At 60.3% G+C, this 18,595-nt stretch overlaps 1 protein-coding gene across 2 annotated transcripts; it reads right to left on the bottom strand.

The window, feature by feature from the left end:
- Window positions 1–1,660: 1,660 nt before the first annotated feature.
- PTPN9 (protein tyrosine phosphatase non-receptor type 9) lies at window positions 1,661–18,415 on the bottom strand. 2 transcript variants are annotated; one of them, XM_074917242.1, is made up of 13 exons: window positions 18,081–18,415; window positions 11,408–11,551; window positions 10,860–10,949; window positions 10,612–10,736; window positions 9,711–9,816; window positions 8,954–9,064; window positions 7,923–8,251; window positions 7,432–7,525; window positions 7,255–7,324; window positions 6,644–6,722; window positions 6,249–6,399; window positions 5,934–6,141; window positions 1,661–5,709 (listed from the first exon to the last, which is right to left on the bottom strand). In XM_074917242.1, the coding sequence occupies exons 2-13, from the start codon at window positions 11,459–11,461 to the stop codon at window positions 5,483–5,485; spliced, it is 1,644 nt and encodes a 547-aa protein (XP_074773343.1). In that variant the 5' UTR covers window positions 11,462–11,551; window positions 18,081–18,415; the 3' UTR covers window positions 1,661–5,482. The 2 variants fall into 2 exon arrangements, with proteins under 2 accessions (XP_074773343.1, XP_074773342.1); XM_074917241.1 differs by lacking the exon at window positions 18,081–18,415 and adding an exon at window positions 16,041–16,672.
- Window positions 18,416–18,595: the final 180 nt, after the last annotated feature.

The raw sequence follows: 18,595 nt of genomic DNA, 5'->3' as shown, positions 1-18,595 counted from the left end.
CCGCCGGCGGGCGCTGGAGCGCGCGGGTCGCTCCTTCGCCTCAGCCCGCCGGTGGCACCGGGCCTCTTCCTCCTCCCGCCGCCGGGGAAGCAAATCCCGGTCTGCCGTGAGGGGTGAGGAGGAGGGAGGGAAGGAGGCGGGTGTGTGTGTGTGGGGGGGGGAAGCAGCTGTTACATACCCTCAACGCGCAGGCGAGGAGCCCTGAATGGAGGGGAACTCCCCCCGGGGCGGATTGGCCCCGCGATGCCGATCGTCACGGCCGGACCGCCCACCGGCGGAGGGGTTTTAGGGGGGTGTTGTTGAGGGAGAGGCCTCACCGTGGAGGACGGGAGGGAGCTGACCCCCGGCCCTACAGCAAACCCTGCCCCCGCGGGGGTGGGCGAGCGCTACCCAGCCCTCTCTGCCGTTGCTAAAACACGAGCCGGAGATGGGGCAGCGGCTGCGTGTTGTTTGGGGTTTTTTTTAAATTTATTTTTTAATTATTTTTTTTTCCTCCCGGCGTTTACAAAGTTGTGGAGAGAGTTGCTGGCTGCTCCTCTAGTACAGGCACAAGCCCCCTGCCTGCCTGCAATCGAGACCGGAGACTCCAGGCCTGGCCTCGGATTAGCTGTCACCAGGCCTGCTGCTCATCTGGTCATCCAGAGCGGTCGGGAGGGCAAAAAATAAAAACGCACGTGCTCTAAACTTCTTTTAAAAGACGTATTTCAAGCATCTTCACTCAAACAAGGTCTAAACATCTTCTGTTTTTTTCCTTTCCAGCAGCTTTTCCTGTTTTCAGTTCTAAGCGCAGGGAGCAGGTGGACCCCGGGTACTGCAAGGAGGCCAGGACACAGCGGAGGAGGACGGCTCTTGCCTCATCGGCAGGCAGCTGCAGCTCGGTTTAACTGCTGAAAGGTCTCTGGCCAGGGGTTTTTCAACCTGCACAGGCTGCTGTGCTGCTGAGGATGGAGCCTGAGCCTAGGAACCTGGTGGCAAGGAAGCGTGAGGGCTGAGAAATGAAGTGCTCTGGAGCCAGGCTGTTTGCAAACTCCCAGGGCTCAACGCGTGCTGGGCAAATTAGAAGCACTCTAAAGTAATCGTAATTAGCGAGGTGGCTGCATGCAGCCAAGAAACCCAGAAAGCCAAATGAGACAGGTAGGCACAGAGATGGCATCTCCCCTTTGGAGTTTCCCTGCAATGGCTTTAAAGCCCGTCTCCAGCCTCGGCCAGCACTTTGGATTTCATTCATGGGCTCGTTCCGGTTCAGGATGTCCCCGCTGTGACTTTTGCTGGTGGTGATTGATCCCCATCCCTGGGGCACTCCGGGGGGAAGGAGAGATGCTGCAGGCAGGGCAAGGCGAAGCTGCTGCCTGCACTCAGTGGCCCATTCCTTCCACTGCTCTCCAAACAACACAAAGTTTTACTTTCCAGTAACACTTGGCTCTCTGTGAAGTGTCCATTTCCACAGAAATCTGTATTTCTGTTGCTGAGCAGGACCTGCTGGCACAGGGAGGAGTGGATGGAACAAAACCTTGTGTTGTGTTGTGCAAGAGGGCTGAAAACACTGGCTTTGACAAGAAATGCAGCCCTGGAAATAGGGTGGGAGAGTGTTTGGGTTGTTTTCCCATGGAAAATGCTTACAACCTTTTTCTCCGCCTCCAGCACAGATGGGATCTTCGTCCCTCCGTGAAGGGAGATGCCGAGGTCTACGACAGCAGCGTATCCAAGTGGTTCCCAGTTTTCTCCCTGCTTACCAACTGTGAGACTGAAGTCTGGAGGCAGCCAAAGAAATCCTCTGCCCCGTCTTCTGCTGTTATTTGTCTGTCGAAGGCCACCAGGCTGGCTAAAAATCCTCAAACCTCAAGTTTAAAGTCCAAAACCACTGATGGGCTGATCTCATCACAAGAGTTGAAAAGGGAAACATTTTAAAAGTCAAAAAAGAAAAACTAAGCATAAAAAGAAATAAATATTAACGTCAGCCTGAAGCGCCTTTTGATTAAACACCCTCCAGCACCACGCTGCCTGGTATTCCTGATGAGACACTGACAGACCAGGACCTGGGTCTCCTCGGAAATGTTTCAGTTCTCTGTGCCCACATCGTATGGAATTAAGCTGAAGGTGTGACTGCCTTTCCCTGCACCCACAGCAAAGGCTCGATTGGGATTCTGCAGCCTGTGGAAGGGGAACAGGGGCCAGGCACACCCATGGGGCCACACGGGACCCTTGCCACCACCTGCAGCTTTCGGGTCCGGACCTGACACCTCGCTGCAAACCCGACTGAGCCAGGGCCCACAACACAGGCAAAAACAAGCCCCAAGCCCCCTTTTCTGCAGGTGTGTCAACAAGAGAGCCCAGCTGGGGTGAGGAATGTGTTTGGCAGTGAGGAAGGAGGATCCCGGGCTCCTTCCTCCCCGAAGACAAGGGGCTCCCTCAGATGCTGGAGCCACCCTGCAGCGGGCGCCGGGAGGAAAGCTGGAAGCCAGTGTGAGCCAGCGGAGCCGCTCTGCAGGTCCGACTGCGTGGGCTGATGCTGCTTGAGGAGCACAGAGGGACAGAAAATGGTACCTAGAAGAATGGGACACTCCAGCTGAAACAGAAGCGCTCCCCAGACAGGACACACACAGCTCCGAGGACGCTCAGAACGCCCATTCTCACACAGCCGTGGGTGTCGTGGCACGCATCCCTTGAAAAAGGATGCCCTGCTGCCTCCTGTTCTTTTCCAGCCATCCAGCCCATGTGTTTCGCCCTGGTTTGGCCCAGACAAGCCTGCCCACATCTCAAGCGCCAGGGAAAGCTTCCATCGCTGCCAGTCCCAGAAAGACACTGGCCTGCTTGGCTTTTTCAAACTCCAGCTGAGCAAACACAGGTGCTGCTCTTCCCACTCGCCGGTGTTTCCTCTCACCTGGGAGCCTCACTGGGGCCGGCTGCTCTGCTCTAGGGCACATGCTCTCCCGCTGGCTCTAGGGCTTGATTCGCACCAGCTGCCTCTTTTCTGTCTTCGCCCCGAAGCCTCAGACTGCGGCTGCAGCTCTGGGACTGGCATCACTTGCACCCAAAGGCACCGGGGCTGGCTGTAAAGCCCACAGGAAGCCCAGCCGTGTTCCCCCAAGCCATGCCCCCATGTTTTTCTGCCCTACACGCCTGCTCAGAGCGGGTGCGGCAGAAACACTGCCCTCACCCCCAAATCCCGCAGCGAAAGGCCTTTCCCCAGCGCTGCCACCATTCATCATCGTTTTACAGCGTTTATTGCAGAATGCTCCCAAACGCGGGAAGACGGCAGACACTCCCCAAACCACAGCTGTAGGTGCTGAGGAAATAACACCAGAGGCGGCCAACAACCCCATTCCTTTAATCTCCGCTTCCACCCCTTGAGCGTTACAGGTAGCAGCGACAGGATCACGTTCAGATCAGCCGCCGCCCAGCCTTTCGCTGTTGACAGCGTCTGCGTTAGAGGCAAACCCTGCCAGCCCCCCCAAATCACTGCGCCTTGTGCGGTGCAGGCAGCAGCAGGCAGATCCCCCAGCCAGCCCTGCCTGTCCCGCCTCCCCATCCAGGGCATGGCGCTGCCCCTCCAGCCCCGGCTGGGGGGGGGTCCTTGCAGACAGAGGTTTGGTTTCCTGGGCTGCTCATCAGGGTGGCCAGCACACCCTGGGCACTTCCTCAATAATTATTCATCACAATAGATAAAGGAGGGAGGTGACAGCTGGAGAAAAGGGCTATGCAAAGAAAGAGACTCCCAAGTGCCCGGTGCTTAAAGCAGATTGATGCTCTGGGGCTCAGCCAGGCCCTGGGAAAAGAGGCGGGAGCTCAGAGTGGGGCAGCTTGTCCCCCTCAGGTCCAGCACAGCGCACCTCGCTGCCTTCCCTCCTGCCGGCATCCTGTATCCTGCCCGCCCAGGGAAGCTGCCGGCAGCCTGGCTCCCTCTCACGGGGCTTCACCCGGGTCAGGAGTGGGCTGCTGGGCTCTGAGGGCAGCTGCCCTGGACCCCCAGCCCCCTGCTCCCCGGCACGGCCCTGAATGCAGCCCTGTGCCCCCCCCAGTGCTAGGGGGCCACGGCAGGGCAGCGTGTCCCCAGGGATGAGGCCAGCTCACTTTTGAGGACCGCGGGGTGTGCAAAGCCCTAAACTCCCTCCCTCTCCTCTCCTGCCCCTGACCAACTGCAGCGCGAGAGCTGAGAGGACTGGTCACTGGTAGTATATTTATATGTCGGTACAAATAAAAACAAAACAAAACCCAAAAAGTAACAACGAAAATGTTTCTCTGAACGAGAGCAAAATAGGAACATTTACAAATACTTCTGGCTCTGGCTTGGATCAAGTTAATGTTAAATACAAAAAACCAAACCAAAACAAAACCCAAAACAAAAACCCCAACCCCCCAAGATTATAAAAAAATAAGAATATACACATTCAAAGAGCTTATTACAGTATAAAGTTACTGAGGCGCAGGCGCTGCCAGTCCCGGTGCCCCGGGCAGGCGCTGCTGCCCCGGAGGTCAGGTCAGCTCATGGCCTCTCCAGCGTTTTGGCGTTTTTTGCTCAGCGCTTTTCCAGCCCGTGACTCACCGCAGGGCTGGGCCCGCGGATTCCCACTGCCGGCTTGGAAAAGCCGGGCAACCTGGAGAGCCGGTCGGTCCCCTCCGTGTCCCCATCCCCTCGTACCTAGTGACTCCGGCGGCTGCGCCCCTAGGGGTGGGGGACACCGTGAGCTCCTTACCCCTCGGCCGACCCGCGGGCCACGGGCAAAATCCTCCACATCCTCCTCCCGGGAGCAGAGCTGCCGTCTCCCGGCAGGAGATCAGGATGGGGAATATGAGACAAGGAAAAGGGGGGAGGAGGATGCTGCTGAGCACCCCCAGAGCAGGAACCAGGTCCAGTGCTGCCTGCGAGGAGCAGGAGGGGCAGGAAAGGGAAAAAGGAGCCGGGGGTTGGGGGTGGGAAAACAAGACAGAGCCAGGACCAAACTCAACGCTCCGGGGATCACAGCAGTGAGACAGCAGGACTGTGGGGACCGCGGGAGCTGCTCAAACGGGTGCTTGTATATATGTATCTATATAATAGCCAGGGGTGGGCACAGCAGGGATATATTATATACACACATACATACAGACACACACACTTAGTGGCAGGTAAGACTGAAGTAGGCGCCTCTTCCTAAACCCGAGGGCATGACTGGAAATACATTTCCTAGGGCTCTGCAGAGCCCCTCTCTAGATACATTTTAGATGGTCCCAACAAAAAAAATACTAATTAAAAAAAACCCAACCACAACAAGAAGAAAAACCACCTCCCCCAACCAACCCACCCCTTCGACAGAAATACCGCGGAGAGGAGCGAGAGCCTCTTCCCGCGCCGTCCTCCGCCGCCGGGCGAGCGGCAGCCACGGTTGGTGTGAATAAGGCACAGTTCGACAGCAGTGCTGAGCGCCGAGTCCCGGCGGGCGTGGAGGCGGCTCCGGCAGCCCCGGCGGGATGGGAAGGGGTTTCTGCGGGGAGGCGGCAGGTCTCAGTGTCCCGGTGAGCCCTTCTCCTGGCCGGCCCGGCTGTGGTTGGCGAGCAGCAGGCCCTCGCGCTGGGCGTGCTCGAGGACGGCGGTGTAACAGAAGTAATACTGCTCAGGGGTCTGGATGCTGAAGGCGCGCTGGGTCCGCATGCGCAGCACTGTCTGGGAGATGTTGAGCGTGCCCACATCCTGCAGCTGCGACAGGCAGATGTCCAGCGCGCAGAAGGTACCTGGGGACAACGACAGGGACGGCGTCGGCCCCCAAGAAGAGCCTTCAGAGAACCAGAGTGGGGCAGCCCTCAGCACCCCCGTAAAACCTCCCGCAGTGGCAGAAGCGGAGGCTGCGATGGAGGCCAATGGCTGCGGGGAGCCCTGGGCACATGCGCCCCAGAACCACCAGCTCGCCCCCAGGCCGTGGTGGAAATGTGCCCCACTGCCGGTGTTACCCCGTTACCTGTCCTGCCGATGCCAGCACTGCAGTGCACCACTATCGGGGGTCCCCCAGGGTGACCCTTGAAGCGAGGTCCCAGGGCGCTGACCGCCACCCTCTGCTGCTGCTTCACGGCCCCCAGAAAGTCAATGAGGGTGGCCGCCGAGGAGGGGACGCCGTAGTCCGGCCAGCTCAGGTACTGGAAATGGGACACCAGCCGCCGCTCCCTGGTCTGGGGGAAAACAGCGGGGTTGGACCCTCCCCTCTCCTCTGCCCCTGGCCACGGAGGACCTCCCGCACCCCCGTGCCATCCCTCACCAGGCAGCTGCGGCCACGCACCTCTGAGCTGTGGATCTCTAGGACGGTTTTCTTGTAATGGCTGAGGTTCTCCACGCCCAGGTTGGTGATGGTCAGGGCCCCGAAGCACACCTGGAAATCCTTCTCCAGGGGCCAGTACTGGCCACACTTTCTCCTGCCTCCCTCCTCCAGCCTGGGAGCAGAAGGACAAGCTGGTGATGTCCTCCTTGCCCTGACAGGCACATATCCCACTCCACCCGACCATGATCCCCTGAGGACCCCACATCCACCCCTGATGTGACGTCCCTGCCCTGCGGGGCTCTGGCTGGCACCACAGCTGCAGGGTCACTGCAGAGAGCAGTGCGCTGCTCATCCAACAGCGAAAACGCTCATTTTGCAGAGAAGAACAGGGCTGTGCCCCCACCATGAGCACTCACCTGGTTGTCATCACAATCACCAGGACATTTTGCTCCCACACCATGCGCCAGAAGTCACCGTAGGTGTTTTCCAGAGGCCCTGCAGGGACAGCCCACACGTCAGACCAAAACCTGAGGGATTTGGGCGAGCTCCTTTGCCCAGCTGCCCCTGCAGCCCCTTCTCGTGGGGACTGACCCCGGTGTGGATCCACCAGCCCTGCCTGGAGCTGTCACCGACTGCTCCCTGCCCCAGCACGGAATCCCTGCGGCTCAGAACAGATCCCCCCTCTCCGCTGCTTCCCCCCGGGGCGGATGGGGCAAAGCCAGGGCTGAGTTAGGGGCAGGAGGAGGAGGCTGCTATCACCGCTGCTAGTGGGGATCTGTTCAGCCCACGACTTGTTTTCTGAGCTGAAGGAGGATGGACCCACTCACTCTCTCCCAGGAGAAACTCTATTCCCTTCTGGCTGGAGACTGGGAGAGGAGTAAATACACCCAGAGAGGAGGGGGGCTTGCTTGGCAGCACCCTGCTCCTGGGATGGCCCTCGCTGTGGCCGCTGCCTGGTGCTGGGCAGGGAAGTGACACCCACACACGCATCAGGAGCAAAATAACCCCTCAGTGGCTCGGGCCATACCCTGCGTCCCGATGTAAGCGTTCCTCTGCTTGTAGCCGTCCATGAAGCTTGCGTTGATGTAATCAGTCAGCTGGGGAGAGAAAAGCAGGCAGAGTGTGAGCCCTCTGGAGCCCTGTGGCCAGGACGGCTGTGTCGGCTTCACACGGGAGCCCGAGTTTCCATGCCAGGCTGGCTCACCTCCGGGCGGCTATACGGCTTCGCCAGCTTGACGCGGGTTTGGTCCAGGCAGGGCACGTCCCCGTACCGGTTCTTCTCCTGGTTGTAGGGTGCCCTGGGAGGCAGGGTAGAGGGAAGCAGGGATGTTTTCCAGGCAGGGAAGGAAAAGGCACCGTTCCTCCCTCTGCGCAAGCCTCCAGAGCCCACAGCCTGGGCTCTGCTGCCATCACCTGGCCAAAGCCTCGGGAAGCAGAGTCCCGGCCAGGTCCTAGTCCCCGCTTTCCCCTGCGAGGCTCCCTCCGACCCTCGGCGGCTGTGGGAGCCGTAAAGGGGGCTCACAGCATCGCTAGGCCGGGGGTCTCCATCGCTAACCCAAAGCACTACACCCCAAAGAGGCAGACGGGCCACCGCTGAGCAGCAGAAGCACAGGGAGGGGGGAAACCAGATTTTTTGGAGAAAGAGAGGGGACCCCCACGCTGGCCCACACCTGGCTCCTTCCCCCCCTTACTCACAAAGAGCAGGCAAAGGTGCCGGCCGGGCTCCTGCGCCGAATATCTTCGTACTCTTCGTAGATGCCTCGTTTCTGCTTGTGGCTGACATGATCCAGCAGTTCCTGGAGGGTGACGGACTTGGGCCCGGGGACGTGGACGGATCCGTTATCTTTAGGGGCCACCAGCGGCACCAGGATGAGCTCATCCAGGGGGTCGGGGTGCCCGTTCTGCTGGGGCAGGAACCGGCAGTTCCAGCTCAGAGGGTCCAGTTTGAGGGACCCCCCGAGGTACTCAGGGAGGCATTCCCGGGGCAGGTGCTCCTTCAGCTCTGACATCTTCACCATCTGCACCTGCAGGAGGGAGAAGAGGGGCAGAGGTGACTCCAAGGAGGATGGAGAGGATTTGCTGGGGACAGGGACAACGGCCTGGCGCAGTTCCGATGGAGCTCGGAGATGTCCCCCTACAACATCGGGGTCTTCCCCCTTCCTCGCCCGCCCCGGGAGGGCTCCCAAGGGGAACACCAGTGGAGCGGCAGGGGCTGGCTCCCAGAGTGCTGGGAGCACCCAGCTCCAAATTTACAAGGGGCTCCAAGCTCCTACCAAAAGCAGAGAGGTAAAGTCCAGCCCAGGGAGGCACTGGGCTGGAAAAGGGCCCTACCAGCAGCACTGCTGATGCTGAGAATACTGGTTTACGTATTTTTGACTTTGTCAGATAGCGCCTGAGCGCATTTCTCCTGCGTGCTCAGCAGATGTTTCCTTTCCCTTTAATCATTTACCATTCCCTCCGCCTGCTGCTGCTGGCAGCCTCACCACAGAGGAAGAAATCAAAGGTGATTTCAAAAGAGGTTCAAGATATTTGCTGAAAATACTGAAACAGGTTGTGCCCTACGAAATAGGCCAAGAAAGCCTCAGTTTCCCATGGATTTGGGCTCAGCAGCTTCTGGCGGACGGGGCTGAGGGGCACAAGCTGCTTACACCATCCTGTCCCAAACGGAAAACAGCCTCAGCCCTCCCCGCCGAGGGTCCCGTGCAGGGGGGGGGGGCTGCGCTCACCCGCTCCCGCAGCTTCTCCTTCAGCAGCAGGCTGATGATGGAGTAGGGCACGCGAAACCACATGGGCGCTCCCACGATGAAAACCTTCTTAAGCCGAGCCGGGAAGGCACCCTGCGGGCAGGAGGGGTCAGATCCACGTCATCAGGGAGGAACCAGCCCCTCTCCGCGCTCTGCTGGGGGCGACAATACGCGTTCCAGCAGAGGTGACGAACGCAGAGGTGACGGCCAGCAAAGGTGGCAACGTCACATCCGAAGCATGCCTCACACATGGCCGCACTTATTTTTATGCTCTGATACAGAAACAAATTATTTCCTTTGAATTAGATAGGCAGAGGGTTTGGCTCCATGGGGGAGAGGTGAAGCCTGGGAGCCAGGATTTGTGAGAACACACCCCGGACATTATTTACTGTTATTTCTTTTTTCCGGAGAAGGGAGGAGGCACTAAATGCCAGCACGATTAAAGAATAATTTGCATCTGTTTTCCCAAAAGTGCTGCCAGCAGCTGCGAGAGGAATCCGGCACGGGGACAGCTGATCCCCTCCCACCCACGGGACACCGCAGCCGTGGCCGGGTCCCGCCTGGCAGGCTCCCAACACCCTCCCGAGGTCCTGCAGGGTGGGAGCCGGTGCTCCTCAGCCGAGACGTGGTCAGCATGGTCTGGTGGGAACATGTACGCCAAAACCACAGGACCTCACGTACTCGGTGAGCGAGTGGCCCGCGCACCGTTCCCGGACCCCGGGTCACCTCCGGCCCTTACCTTCAGCAGGTTGAGGATCTTCTTGCTAAGGTCCAGCTCGAAGTTGGTGTACTGCGAGCCCGCCATGTCATAGATGAACACCAGCCCGTTCCTTTGGGTTTCGAAGCTGAGAGAGGTGAAAAAGCAACATCAACCTCACAACATCCAACTGCCTGGCTCCTGCATGAGCAGATCTGCCCCACACTAACTTCATCTTCAGCTTGTTGACCCCAAAAAAAATCCCCTTCTCTCCTTCCAGAAGCACCCACTGACCCAAAGCTTGCTTCCACATTTCCCAGCTGCTTCACCACCTCTTCCTACAACCCTTATTTAAGCCTGGCTCATGTCTTAAGCCTGTCTCAGCTGCATTGCCCGTGACGGGTAAGTTCAAAAACAGAACAGCCCAGCAGGAATAAACGGGACATCCCGGCTTTATATTTTTGGCAGGGCTCACGTTACGTCTCGCCAGTGGCGGGGGGGGGGGCTGCCTGCTCCCTGAGTGAAGCCTGCAGGAATCAGGGGTCTTGCTAAACTGAAACCTGGACACAGGCAGGGAAAGGCTGTGAAGAACCTGGCTCAGGGCTTGGGGAATTCGGTTCTGCTGCTGAACACCTCCGTAGGGATGACTGGCTTGAGGTCAAACCAGGGGAAGACAGGGAATTTGAAGCCACAGGGAGCTGTGACCTCTTCTCTCCCCTAATTAGAGATGGGACACCCAGAGGCACGCAGACTCAGCCACAATCTCACCTTCAGGAATTCACATTCCCATTTGAGACACCACACCTTTTCCTTGCAAAGCCTTTTGGAAGGATTTTATCAAAACCTCAGCGAGCAGCAGCATCTCCCCTCACCCCTGGGAGAGAAAGGGCTCCCCAGGGCCACGCTGCGGTAAGAGTCAGTACCTCGGCGGAGGCAGGCTCACCTCTCCACCGCTCGGTCCAGCAGGTAGAAGAGCGCCTGGAGCACCACGTGCTGCACACTCTTGCTGGGGTGGTGCAGCTTGGCTGTGAAGAGGGCGATGGAGGCTCCCGAGGGGTCCCGCACGCTCTGGCAAGGAAACGGCATCAGGCTCCCATGACACCCGAGGGCACACGCATGGAGCGGAGCTGGGATAAGTTACCCCAGTTACGAGCTGGGGTAATTCGGGGAGGGGGGGATGCCCCCACCTACCAGAATGGTGAACTTGCCGCTGAGCAGCTCCGAGCGCAGTGGCTCCTCGTGCGGCTTCAGCTTCACGATGCCTTCCTTCAGCCGTGTCTCCTGCGGGCAGGGAGCTGGCGTGACGGCCGGCACGGGCACCCCAGCCCTCCCCACACCTCACTCCCCCGTGGGGCACCCAGTCCTCCAAGGGAAACCTCTGCTCCACGGCCCCATTTTCCAGCAGAGGATCTCAGCTGGCTGCAGCACCACAGTCCCCAGCATGGGGAGAAGCAGCTTTACAAAACCAAGATGGGAAAACTATATATGCATATATATCCTTTACATATGGTGAGATGCTCTGCGGGCAGGAGGGCACCCTGCGAGCACACACACTGCTCTTGGCGGAGGGGAGGGGATCCGGGTCGGCGAGATCTCCATGGCGACTCGCCTTGGCTGAAAAAGGATTTTCCAGCTGGATAAAACTCATAAGGGAGTGGGAAAAAGAAAAAAAAAAAGCAGGGGGAGGGTCGTCCTTGGGACCAGAGATCTCTCACAGAGACCCAGCCTCGCTCGCTTACCCGGTAGGAGTGGAAGAGCTCGATGGCCCGCAGGACGTCGAACTTGCGGGCCATGAGGAACTTGACGGCCACGTTCCAGGAGAGCGGGGACACATTGTACTGGCCTGTCCACTTGTTGATCTCCTCCAGGAACTGCTTGGTCGCCTGTGGGAGAGACGAGGGGTGTGCAGTGAGACGGGGTAGGAGGAGGAGGAGGAGTGCCCGAGGAACATCCCTGGTTGCAGTGGGAGTTACATGGCCCGTGGTGCAGAGGCAGGGGCTGAAACCCAGCAGCTCCTCGGGGTGAAGCGGGGAGCTCTGCGGCGGATACTGGCAAAGGGGGTGAGGGCAAGGGGCATGGAGACAGAGGCAACGCCAGTGCCGGGAAAGCAGCAAGTGGGGGAGTGACAGCATTGGAAAAAATGGCCTCGGGGCTGGGAGACGCTTCTGGAAGGGAGAGAGGGAGCACAAGGAGGATTTCACAGCAGTAAACTCCTGGTCAGACACAGCAACCCCAGCACAGCGGGTACCCGTCACCTGGCAGCAGCTCCTGGGGCTGCAGCTCCACCGTGGAGCAGTGAACCCGGCCGTGTGAACACACGTAATGAGCAAGATCGGTGTCGAGGGCTGACGCTTCAATATGCTACAGGACATGGACCGGCTCACCCAGTAAGGCCAGTTTCACATGGCCGCAGAAGACCAGATGAGAATGGTTCGGGCCAGGAGGGTCCCAGGATGCTCCCACTGCTCCCCAAAGCCCATCCCAAAATACGCCAGGGCCATCCTGAATGAACACGCTCCCCTCCCAAAGCACCAGCACCACGCACACCCGAAACCACAAGAAACCGAGAAAGAAACTTCTCTGACTATCACTGACAGAACAAAGTCGCAAACCTCAACCTGCAACTTCCCAAAAGGCTTAAAGACCAGAAGACAAGCAAAAAAAACCCCCAAAATGTATTTTTACTGATGTGTTTGCAAGGTGGGCGTAGATTCCTGAATGCCTGTGCTGATGGAAGCAGCTTTGCTTTCTGCTGCGTATTGACCCCGGTCCCATACAGGAGCCCCGAGGGAGACAGGGCAGCACGGCCCAGCCTTCCACCACATACTGCTCAAAGGATGCGAACAGGATGGAGGGAGCCCCTGAAACGCTTCGCTCCCACCCAGGCACACCCCAAAACAGAGGAGTTCCCATCCTCATAAGAGCGGATGACGATGATGACAGCGCAAGGAGGAGGAGGAGAGAGAGCGAGCGCTGAAGGCTGTCTCCCAGAGCAGGGAGCACGGACAGGCGGCGGTGTTGGATGTCAGGCGGCGGCATGGAGTTACTGGGAACTATTCAGCCAGAAAAGCTCGTCGGCGTTAATGACTTCCGATGGGAGGAAGCGAAGGGCCAGGGTTTATCGGTGGCATGAGGCTTAGCAGGGACAGTGAGACCCTCTCATGGGATGAGCTGAAGTAGCCCAGCTCGTCTGAGGGGTCTCTCCACAGCCTGCCCGGCATCACAGCAGGCATTTTTGGAAGGATACGAGCTTGCCCGGCTGCTGGAAGCCGCTAAGGGCCTGCCCAGACCCTCAGCACATCGCAGCCAGATGCTCCCTAACTCAGTATAAGACTCTGGCAAGGCAGCTGGGCAAGCCAACTGGGAGGGAACTCACAGAATTGGGCTGGATCTGCCTCTGACAGCACCAGGAGGAATCTGAACACAGATTTCAACAGCTCAGCTCCAAGCCCTCACAAAAAACCCCTTTAGGCACTGTGAGCCCTCCCAGCACAGCAGCGTGCCATGGTCAACTGGCTGCCCCCCCCATCTCTGCAATTGCTGGGGGCAAGGGACTGGGCAGGGGGAGAGTGGGTGAAGGGGGGAGCAAAGGAGACAGGGTGTTATACACCCTCCTCGCCTCGCATTCCCACCTCCCAGTCAGCAGCAGCTTTTCCTGGGAGCTGTACTTACAGGCTGCCTTTATTCCCAAGTCTTCATCTCCAACAGCCTCCACTTTGCCAAAACAAAAGCAACTCTTTCGTGGCCTAAATTTCTAATGATTTCTCCTCTGTTGAAGAGGGATGGGAAGATAAACGGGGCAATACAGAAACCATCTTCAGCTTTAACACAACACACGCATCCGCGTGTATGTATATAGAAACACATCCTACCCATGAGCCAAGATGGGCAACCTTACTGCCCATACCCCCACTTCGCCCCCAGCTGCCCAAAAGCCAGGGCTGGGCTGGGCCTGAGATGCCAACCCAAAATAACAGCAGAGATGCTGCTTCCCCAGCACGTGCAGGAGGGCCTGGGGATGGGGGCGAGCGCCAGGCACGCTCCCACTGCCCTTCGGACCAAAGAGACACTGAAGCCTGAGATGGGGACAGTGCCCTGAGGTGATGGGAAGGATGTCAAGGGGTCCCGAGGGGCATGGTGGCAGTGGGAGAAGATGCAATGTGAGACTCAGGTCTCCTTCCTCAACATTTAACCCATCACTCTTCAAGCAATCCCATTTCCAGCACCCATCACGAGGGACGCTGGCTTTTTTTGCAAGGGGCAAGACCTATGAGAACAAGTGCTGGGCTTTGGAGGGCGGCTCAGCCATGACTTCCAGCTTTCCCTCGCTTTCTGTGGGAGCAAAATGAAATCCAAAACTTACCAGTGCTGACATTCAACAGCAGGCAAGCCAGGAGTTACTGAGCTGAGCATCAATACCGGCCACAGCTCTGCCCCCCTTGCACGCTCCACCGGGTCTCATCATCGTTTCTGGCCCTGATCTCACATGGATTTATACAGGTGTTGAGCCGAGCGCAGCAGGGATCACTCCACGGGCTGGAAAGGAAGCCCGTGACCCAGAGCTGCAGCAAGAAGCCCCGTTTCTGTGAGCGACGGCAGCGCTGTGAGTGAAATCGTCCGCGGCCAGGCGTTTTGAACAATGCTGGTCTTTGGAGCGCTGGCGTCATCGAAGTCCCCGCTTCGCTGCGCCAGGGCAGGGTGGTGACAAAGCCATTGCTGCAGGAACACGGAGGAGGCTCTTCGAGCCCTCCTCCCCCAGGCTGCGCTGGCAGCAAACCCACCCGCCTTCTTCAGCCTGGGTGGGGGGCAAATAGGTCCTGTGAAAACTGCAGCTGGGCTGAAAATCCCCGAGGAAAATGAGTTTGGCTCCTCTGGTCCCTGCGGGATGGGCTGGGGAGGGAGCTGCAGACATCCTACAGAGCAGGAGATGTCCCAAGGGTGGCCTGGAGAGGAGAGGGGTGAATTCCCCGCTGGCTTGATGGCAGATCAAGAGGAGGAAATCCTGATGGTCCCGTGGGGGACGAAAGGGTGTCAGGAAGGGGATGTCCCAGCCCCAACCAGAACTTACCCATGGAAAAGAGAAACTTCCACTATTTTCATCAAGGACAGCACCAAGGGCAGCCTTCCCCCGCCCCACTCCAATAATCCAAACCTGGAGCCATTATTGCAGATGCCCTTCATCTTCCCCATCTGACATCCCCGCACAAACCAAACATCTCCGATCCCTCTCCCCGGACAGAGCAGGGTCAAAAACCCCCGCCGCTGGGAGCTTTGCCCCCCCCGCAGCGCAGGGGTAAGCCAAATCACGAGGCACCTGTGGGGACCCGGGGCACAAACGCCCCTTGTCCTGGAGCCCTCACGACCCTGGAGAGACCCTCGCTTCCCGGCGCGGCGCTGGGAAGAGGGAGGTGTGGTGGAGGGGAAAGCCTGGGAGCTGGGCGATGGGCTCTGCCAGCTCCTCCGGGCGAGCATTCCCTGCGGGGCGCGGGTGTTCTGGGAACCCCAGGGCTCGGAACCAACCCTCCTCAGCCTCACTGGGCAAACGAGGGATGCTTTAAAAACCAGAGAACCAACCGACCGACCCACCAGAACACTTGACCCTCCGGTCGCTTTGGCCTCCGCGCTGCAGCCCCCGAGGCCAGCGAGGCGGCCGGTGTCACGCCGTGCCCAGGGCCAGCCCCGGCTCCGCGTCCCGGGGGTCGCGGGGGGGACGGCACACGAGGGGTCGCCCCGGCGGCCGCGGCTCGGGGTGCGGCTGCAGAGGCGGGTGGGCACCCCCGGGGTGGGGAGGGGAGGGAAGGAGGAGGGGGGAGGCAGAGGCTGCTCTCTCCCCCAGCCGGCGCGCCCCGGCTGGCTCATCGGCCCCGCTCCCCGAGCCCGGCAACATCCTCCCGCGGTGACGCAAGGGCCGGCGGAGGAAGCCGGGACGTCACGGGAGGCCCGGGGCGTGGGAAGCGCGTGCTCACGCATCCCCACGGCAGCCTGCCCACGGGGGGAGGCCTGCGGGCACGGGGGGACGGCACACACGCCGCTTCGGGGGTGCGTGACCCCCAAGCCCGCGCTGCAGCACCCCGGCGCGCCCGGGGAACAGGCCCCGCCAAGGCCTTTGGGGTGCACGCTGGGCGGGGGGCTGCGTGGATGGGGGGGCTGCACAGGCTGGGGGGGGGGGGGGGGGGGGGGGGGGGGGGGGAGGAGGGTGCGGATGGGGCTTTCCTTGGGGAGAAGCGCCCCGCTGGAGTAAAAACAGCGCTGCAAAGAGGGGTAGCCAAAAAAAAAAACAAACCCCAAACCAAACCGGGGAGGGGGGGGCAGCGCACGGGGTCCGGTCCTGCACAGCCCGGCCCGGGGAAGGGGAGCCCGGCGGGGACCTACCTGCTCCTCCTCGGCGCTGAGCTCCGCGGCCATGCTGCGCGGCCCCGCTGCCCGCGGGGGGCCGGGCCGGGCCGAGCCGAGCCGGGCTAGGCGTTGGGCGCCCCACCGGAGCCCATCCCCGGGGGCCGGCGGCGCTGCGGTCACCGGCCCCTCCCGGCCGCCGCAGGCTCGGCGAGGGCGGTTCCGCCCCGGGGTCCCCGCCGAAAGTGTCGAAAAATTTAAAATAAATTTAAAAAAAAAAAAAAAAACCAACCAAACCACCACAAAACCCCAAATTGAAATCTCTCTCGCAGCCCCCCGGGAAGTTTCGCTCGCCCCGGGGAAGCGCCGCTCGGTTGGGCTGGGCCGGGCTGAGCTCCCGCCCCGCTCCGCTCCGCTCTGCCCCGGCGGGGGCGGCGGCAGGAAGCGCCCGCAGCCCCCTCCCCTCCCCGCGGCTCGGCCGGCCCCGGCGGGCGGGCGGCCAGGGGAAGGCGGGGGACAGGAAGCCCTCCCCGGCGGGGGGGCGGGGGGCGCCACCGCCTCCCGGGCCGGCAGCAGCGAGGGCAGCGGCCCCGGCAGCCGCCGGGATGGGGACGGAGGAGCCGGCGGAGCCCTGCCGCTCCCCGCCCCGCCCCGGGCCGGCTCGGCTCTGCCGGCAGAGCGCCGCGTCCCCCGGTGCCCGTGTCCCCCCCGCCGCGGCTCCGGTTACCGCCTCGGCAGGCGGTAGCACCGCTGCCGCCGCTAAAATGGTGGCAGGCGGCCCTGCCCGACACCCACCGTGCTGCCTGCAGAGGAGGGACGGGCAGGGCAGGGCAGGGCTGGGGCGTCTGCAGGCCCCCGGGCTCTGCGCCCCAGCCGGGGGCACCTCCGCAGCCGGGCGTGCCAGGGGCCTTCGAGGAAACCCCAAGGCTGCGTTTGTGCGAGCCCACCACCAAGCCAAGCTCCCCGAGGCCCAACATCAGTCTTTCTTTTTTTTGCTTTATTCTGGCTGTGTGCTGTACCCCCAAACCGTGCGAGCAGTGACCCCAGGGCAGGACACGGGTTCGCCGCCGCGGTGCGCAGCCTCGCTTCTCCCTCCGGCCCTTCCCAGCAGCAGCAGCAGCCTCCCTAGCCTGGACATCGGCCTCTGCCTCGGAGCTTTCCCCCACGGGCAGGCGTGCACCTTCCCAGCACGCAAACCCGCGTCCGGGATTTCCAGCCCTTTCTTCACTCTCCCACTCCACAATCCCCAAGCTGCGCTCCCTGGCTGGGCGCAGGTGTGGGTGCCGCTGGGAAGGAGCAGGGACACCCCGAGGGGAGCAGAGCCCCCACTGTGCTGCACAGCCGAGGCCTCACCGAAAAACCAGGCCCCAGGACAGGGGGACATTTTGTTCAGCCGAGGAGGACTGCATTGGCAATGTGCCCTCAGCCAGAGCCTTTGCACCTAACTCGGAGAAAATGGAAGAAAGTGCAGAGGGAAGGGGCTGAGCCCTCAAGCCGCATCCAGCTTGGGGCTGTCTGTCTGTCCTCCAGAGCCTCCACAGCTACAGGTTGAGCTGCCCACTCAGCTCTCCTGCCCCAGACTAAATTTAAGCCCCCGGGGGGGGGGGTGACCCCTCCTCGGTCACTGCTGAAGCTGCCGCTTGTCCCTATTGGGAGCAGGGCAGGGAACAGCTGGGAGCAGGATCGCACCCAGCAAATAAAACAGTCACAGCAACAAACTGCATTGGCCCCGGTGACTTCCGTTTAACACCCTCTCTCCAAACACAGTCTTTCGTTTCCAACAGGAATTGTAACGCAAATATTTATTTCTCCAGCCCAGCTCATGCTTTTAAAAGGGAAACTATGCGGCATCATCTGGAGCCGGCAGAAAGCTATAGTTGCTTCCCTCTTGCTCTCCTCCATCGATCGGAGCAAGCAGCTGAAAGCAGCCCCCCTTCAGCTGTATTTTCTCTCCTGCCCGCTCCCTTCCCTTGGCTGGAGGACCTTGAAAGGTTGCTGTAGGGCAGCAGGGAGGCGGTAACCTGAGCTGCAGCTTTCTCTGCCCTAAGGGATGCACAAATCTTACAGCCAGATACCCACCTCCGGGTTTAATTGCCTGACGGAAGGAAAACTATGCTGATAGGAGGCTGGATGCGGTCAGCCGGCCGGGGCTCTCCCTGCGGTCCTCTGCCAGCTGGTGAGGCTGAAGTGGAGGGGGAACCCACAGCCAGAGCAGCCCAGAGCCTTCGAGGGATGGGGAGGACAAGGCAGACCAGGTGTTTGTCCTCCTCCCCGCGGCCACTTGCTTCACATGCTAAAAACCCCAAAATGTAGTAACAAAAATAACAAAATAAGCAGCTGTTTGAAAAAGACTGCAGCATGCTGGGCTGCATCCGAAAGCTGCGGAGCCGGGGTGCTGTTTTCTCCCCTCCTGCAGCCAGCTCTGGCCGTGGTTGGGACAGTTCCTGCTGCCCGCTGGTATAATCAATAGCGGCGGCAGAGTCAGATGATCACACGCAGCCCACACGCTTGGCACAGAAACAAGCGTTTTTCTGGGAAAAATGGGGGGTGCGAGCGCAGGATACAAGTGCCCCCGCTATCAGCAGGCAGCCATC

The sequence above is a fragment of the Athene noctua genome, chromosome 13 (genome assembly GCF_965140245.1).
Source record: "Athene noctua chromosome 13, bAthNoc1.hap1.1, whole genome shotgun sequence".
Lineage (NCBI taxonomy): Eukaryota > Metazoa > Chordata > Aves > Strigiformes > Strigidae > Athene > Athene noctua.
Note: the sequence above shows the minus strand (reverse complement) of the source record. Positions and strands in the feature narration are given on the sequence as shown.

Coding starts and splice junctions, on each gene's coding strand:
- PTPN9 (XM_074917241.1), bottom strand. CDS start 16,073: ATGGCCGCGGAGCTCAGCGCCGAGGAGGAGCAG. Junction 9,065..9,710: donor AGATCCTCAACCTGCTGAAG/GTAAGGGCCGGA, acceptor TCCTGCCCGCAG/GGTGCCTTCCCGGCTCGGCT. Junction 8,252..8,953: donor AGGAGAAGCTGCGGGAGCGG/GTGAGCGCAGCC, acceptor TCCCTCCTGCAG/GTGCAGATGGTGAAGATGTC.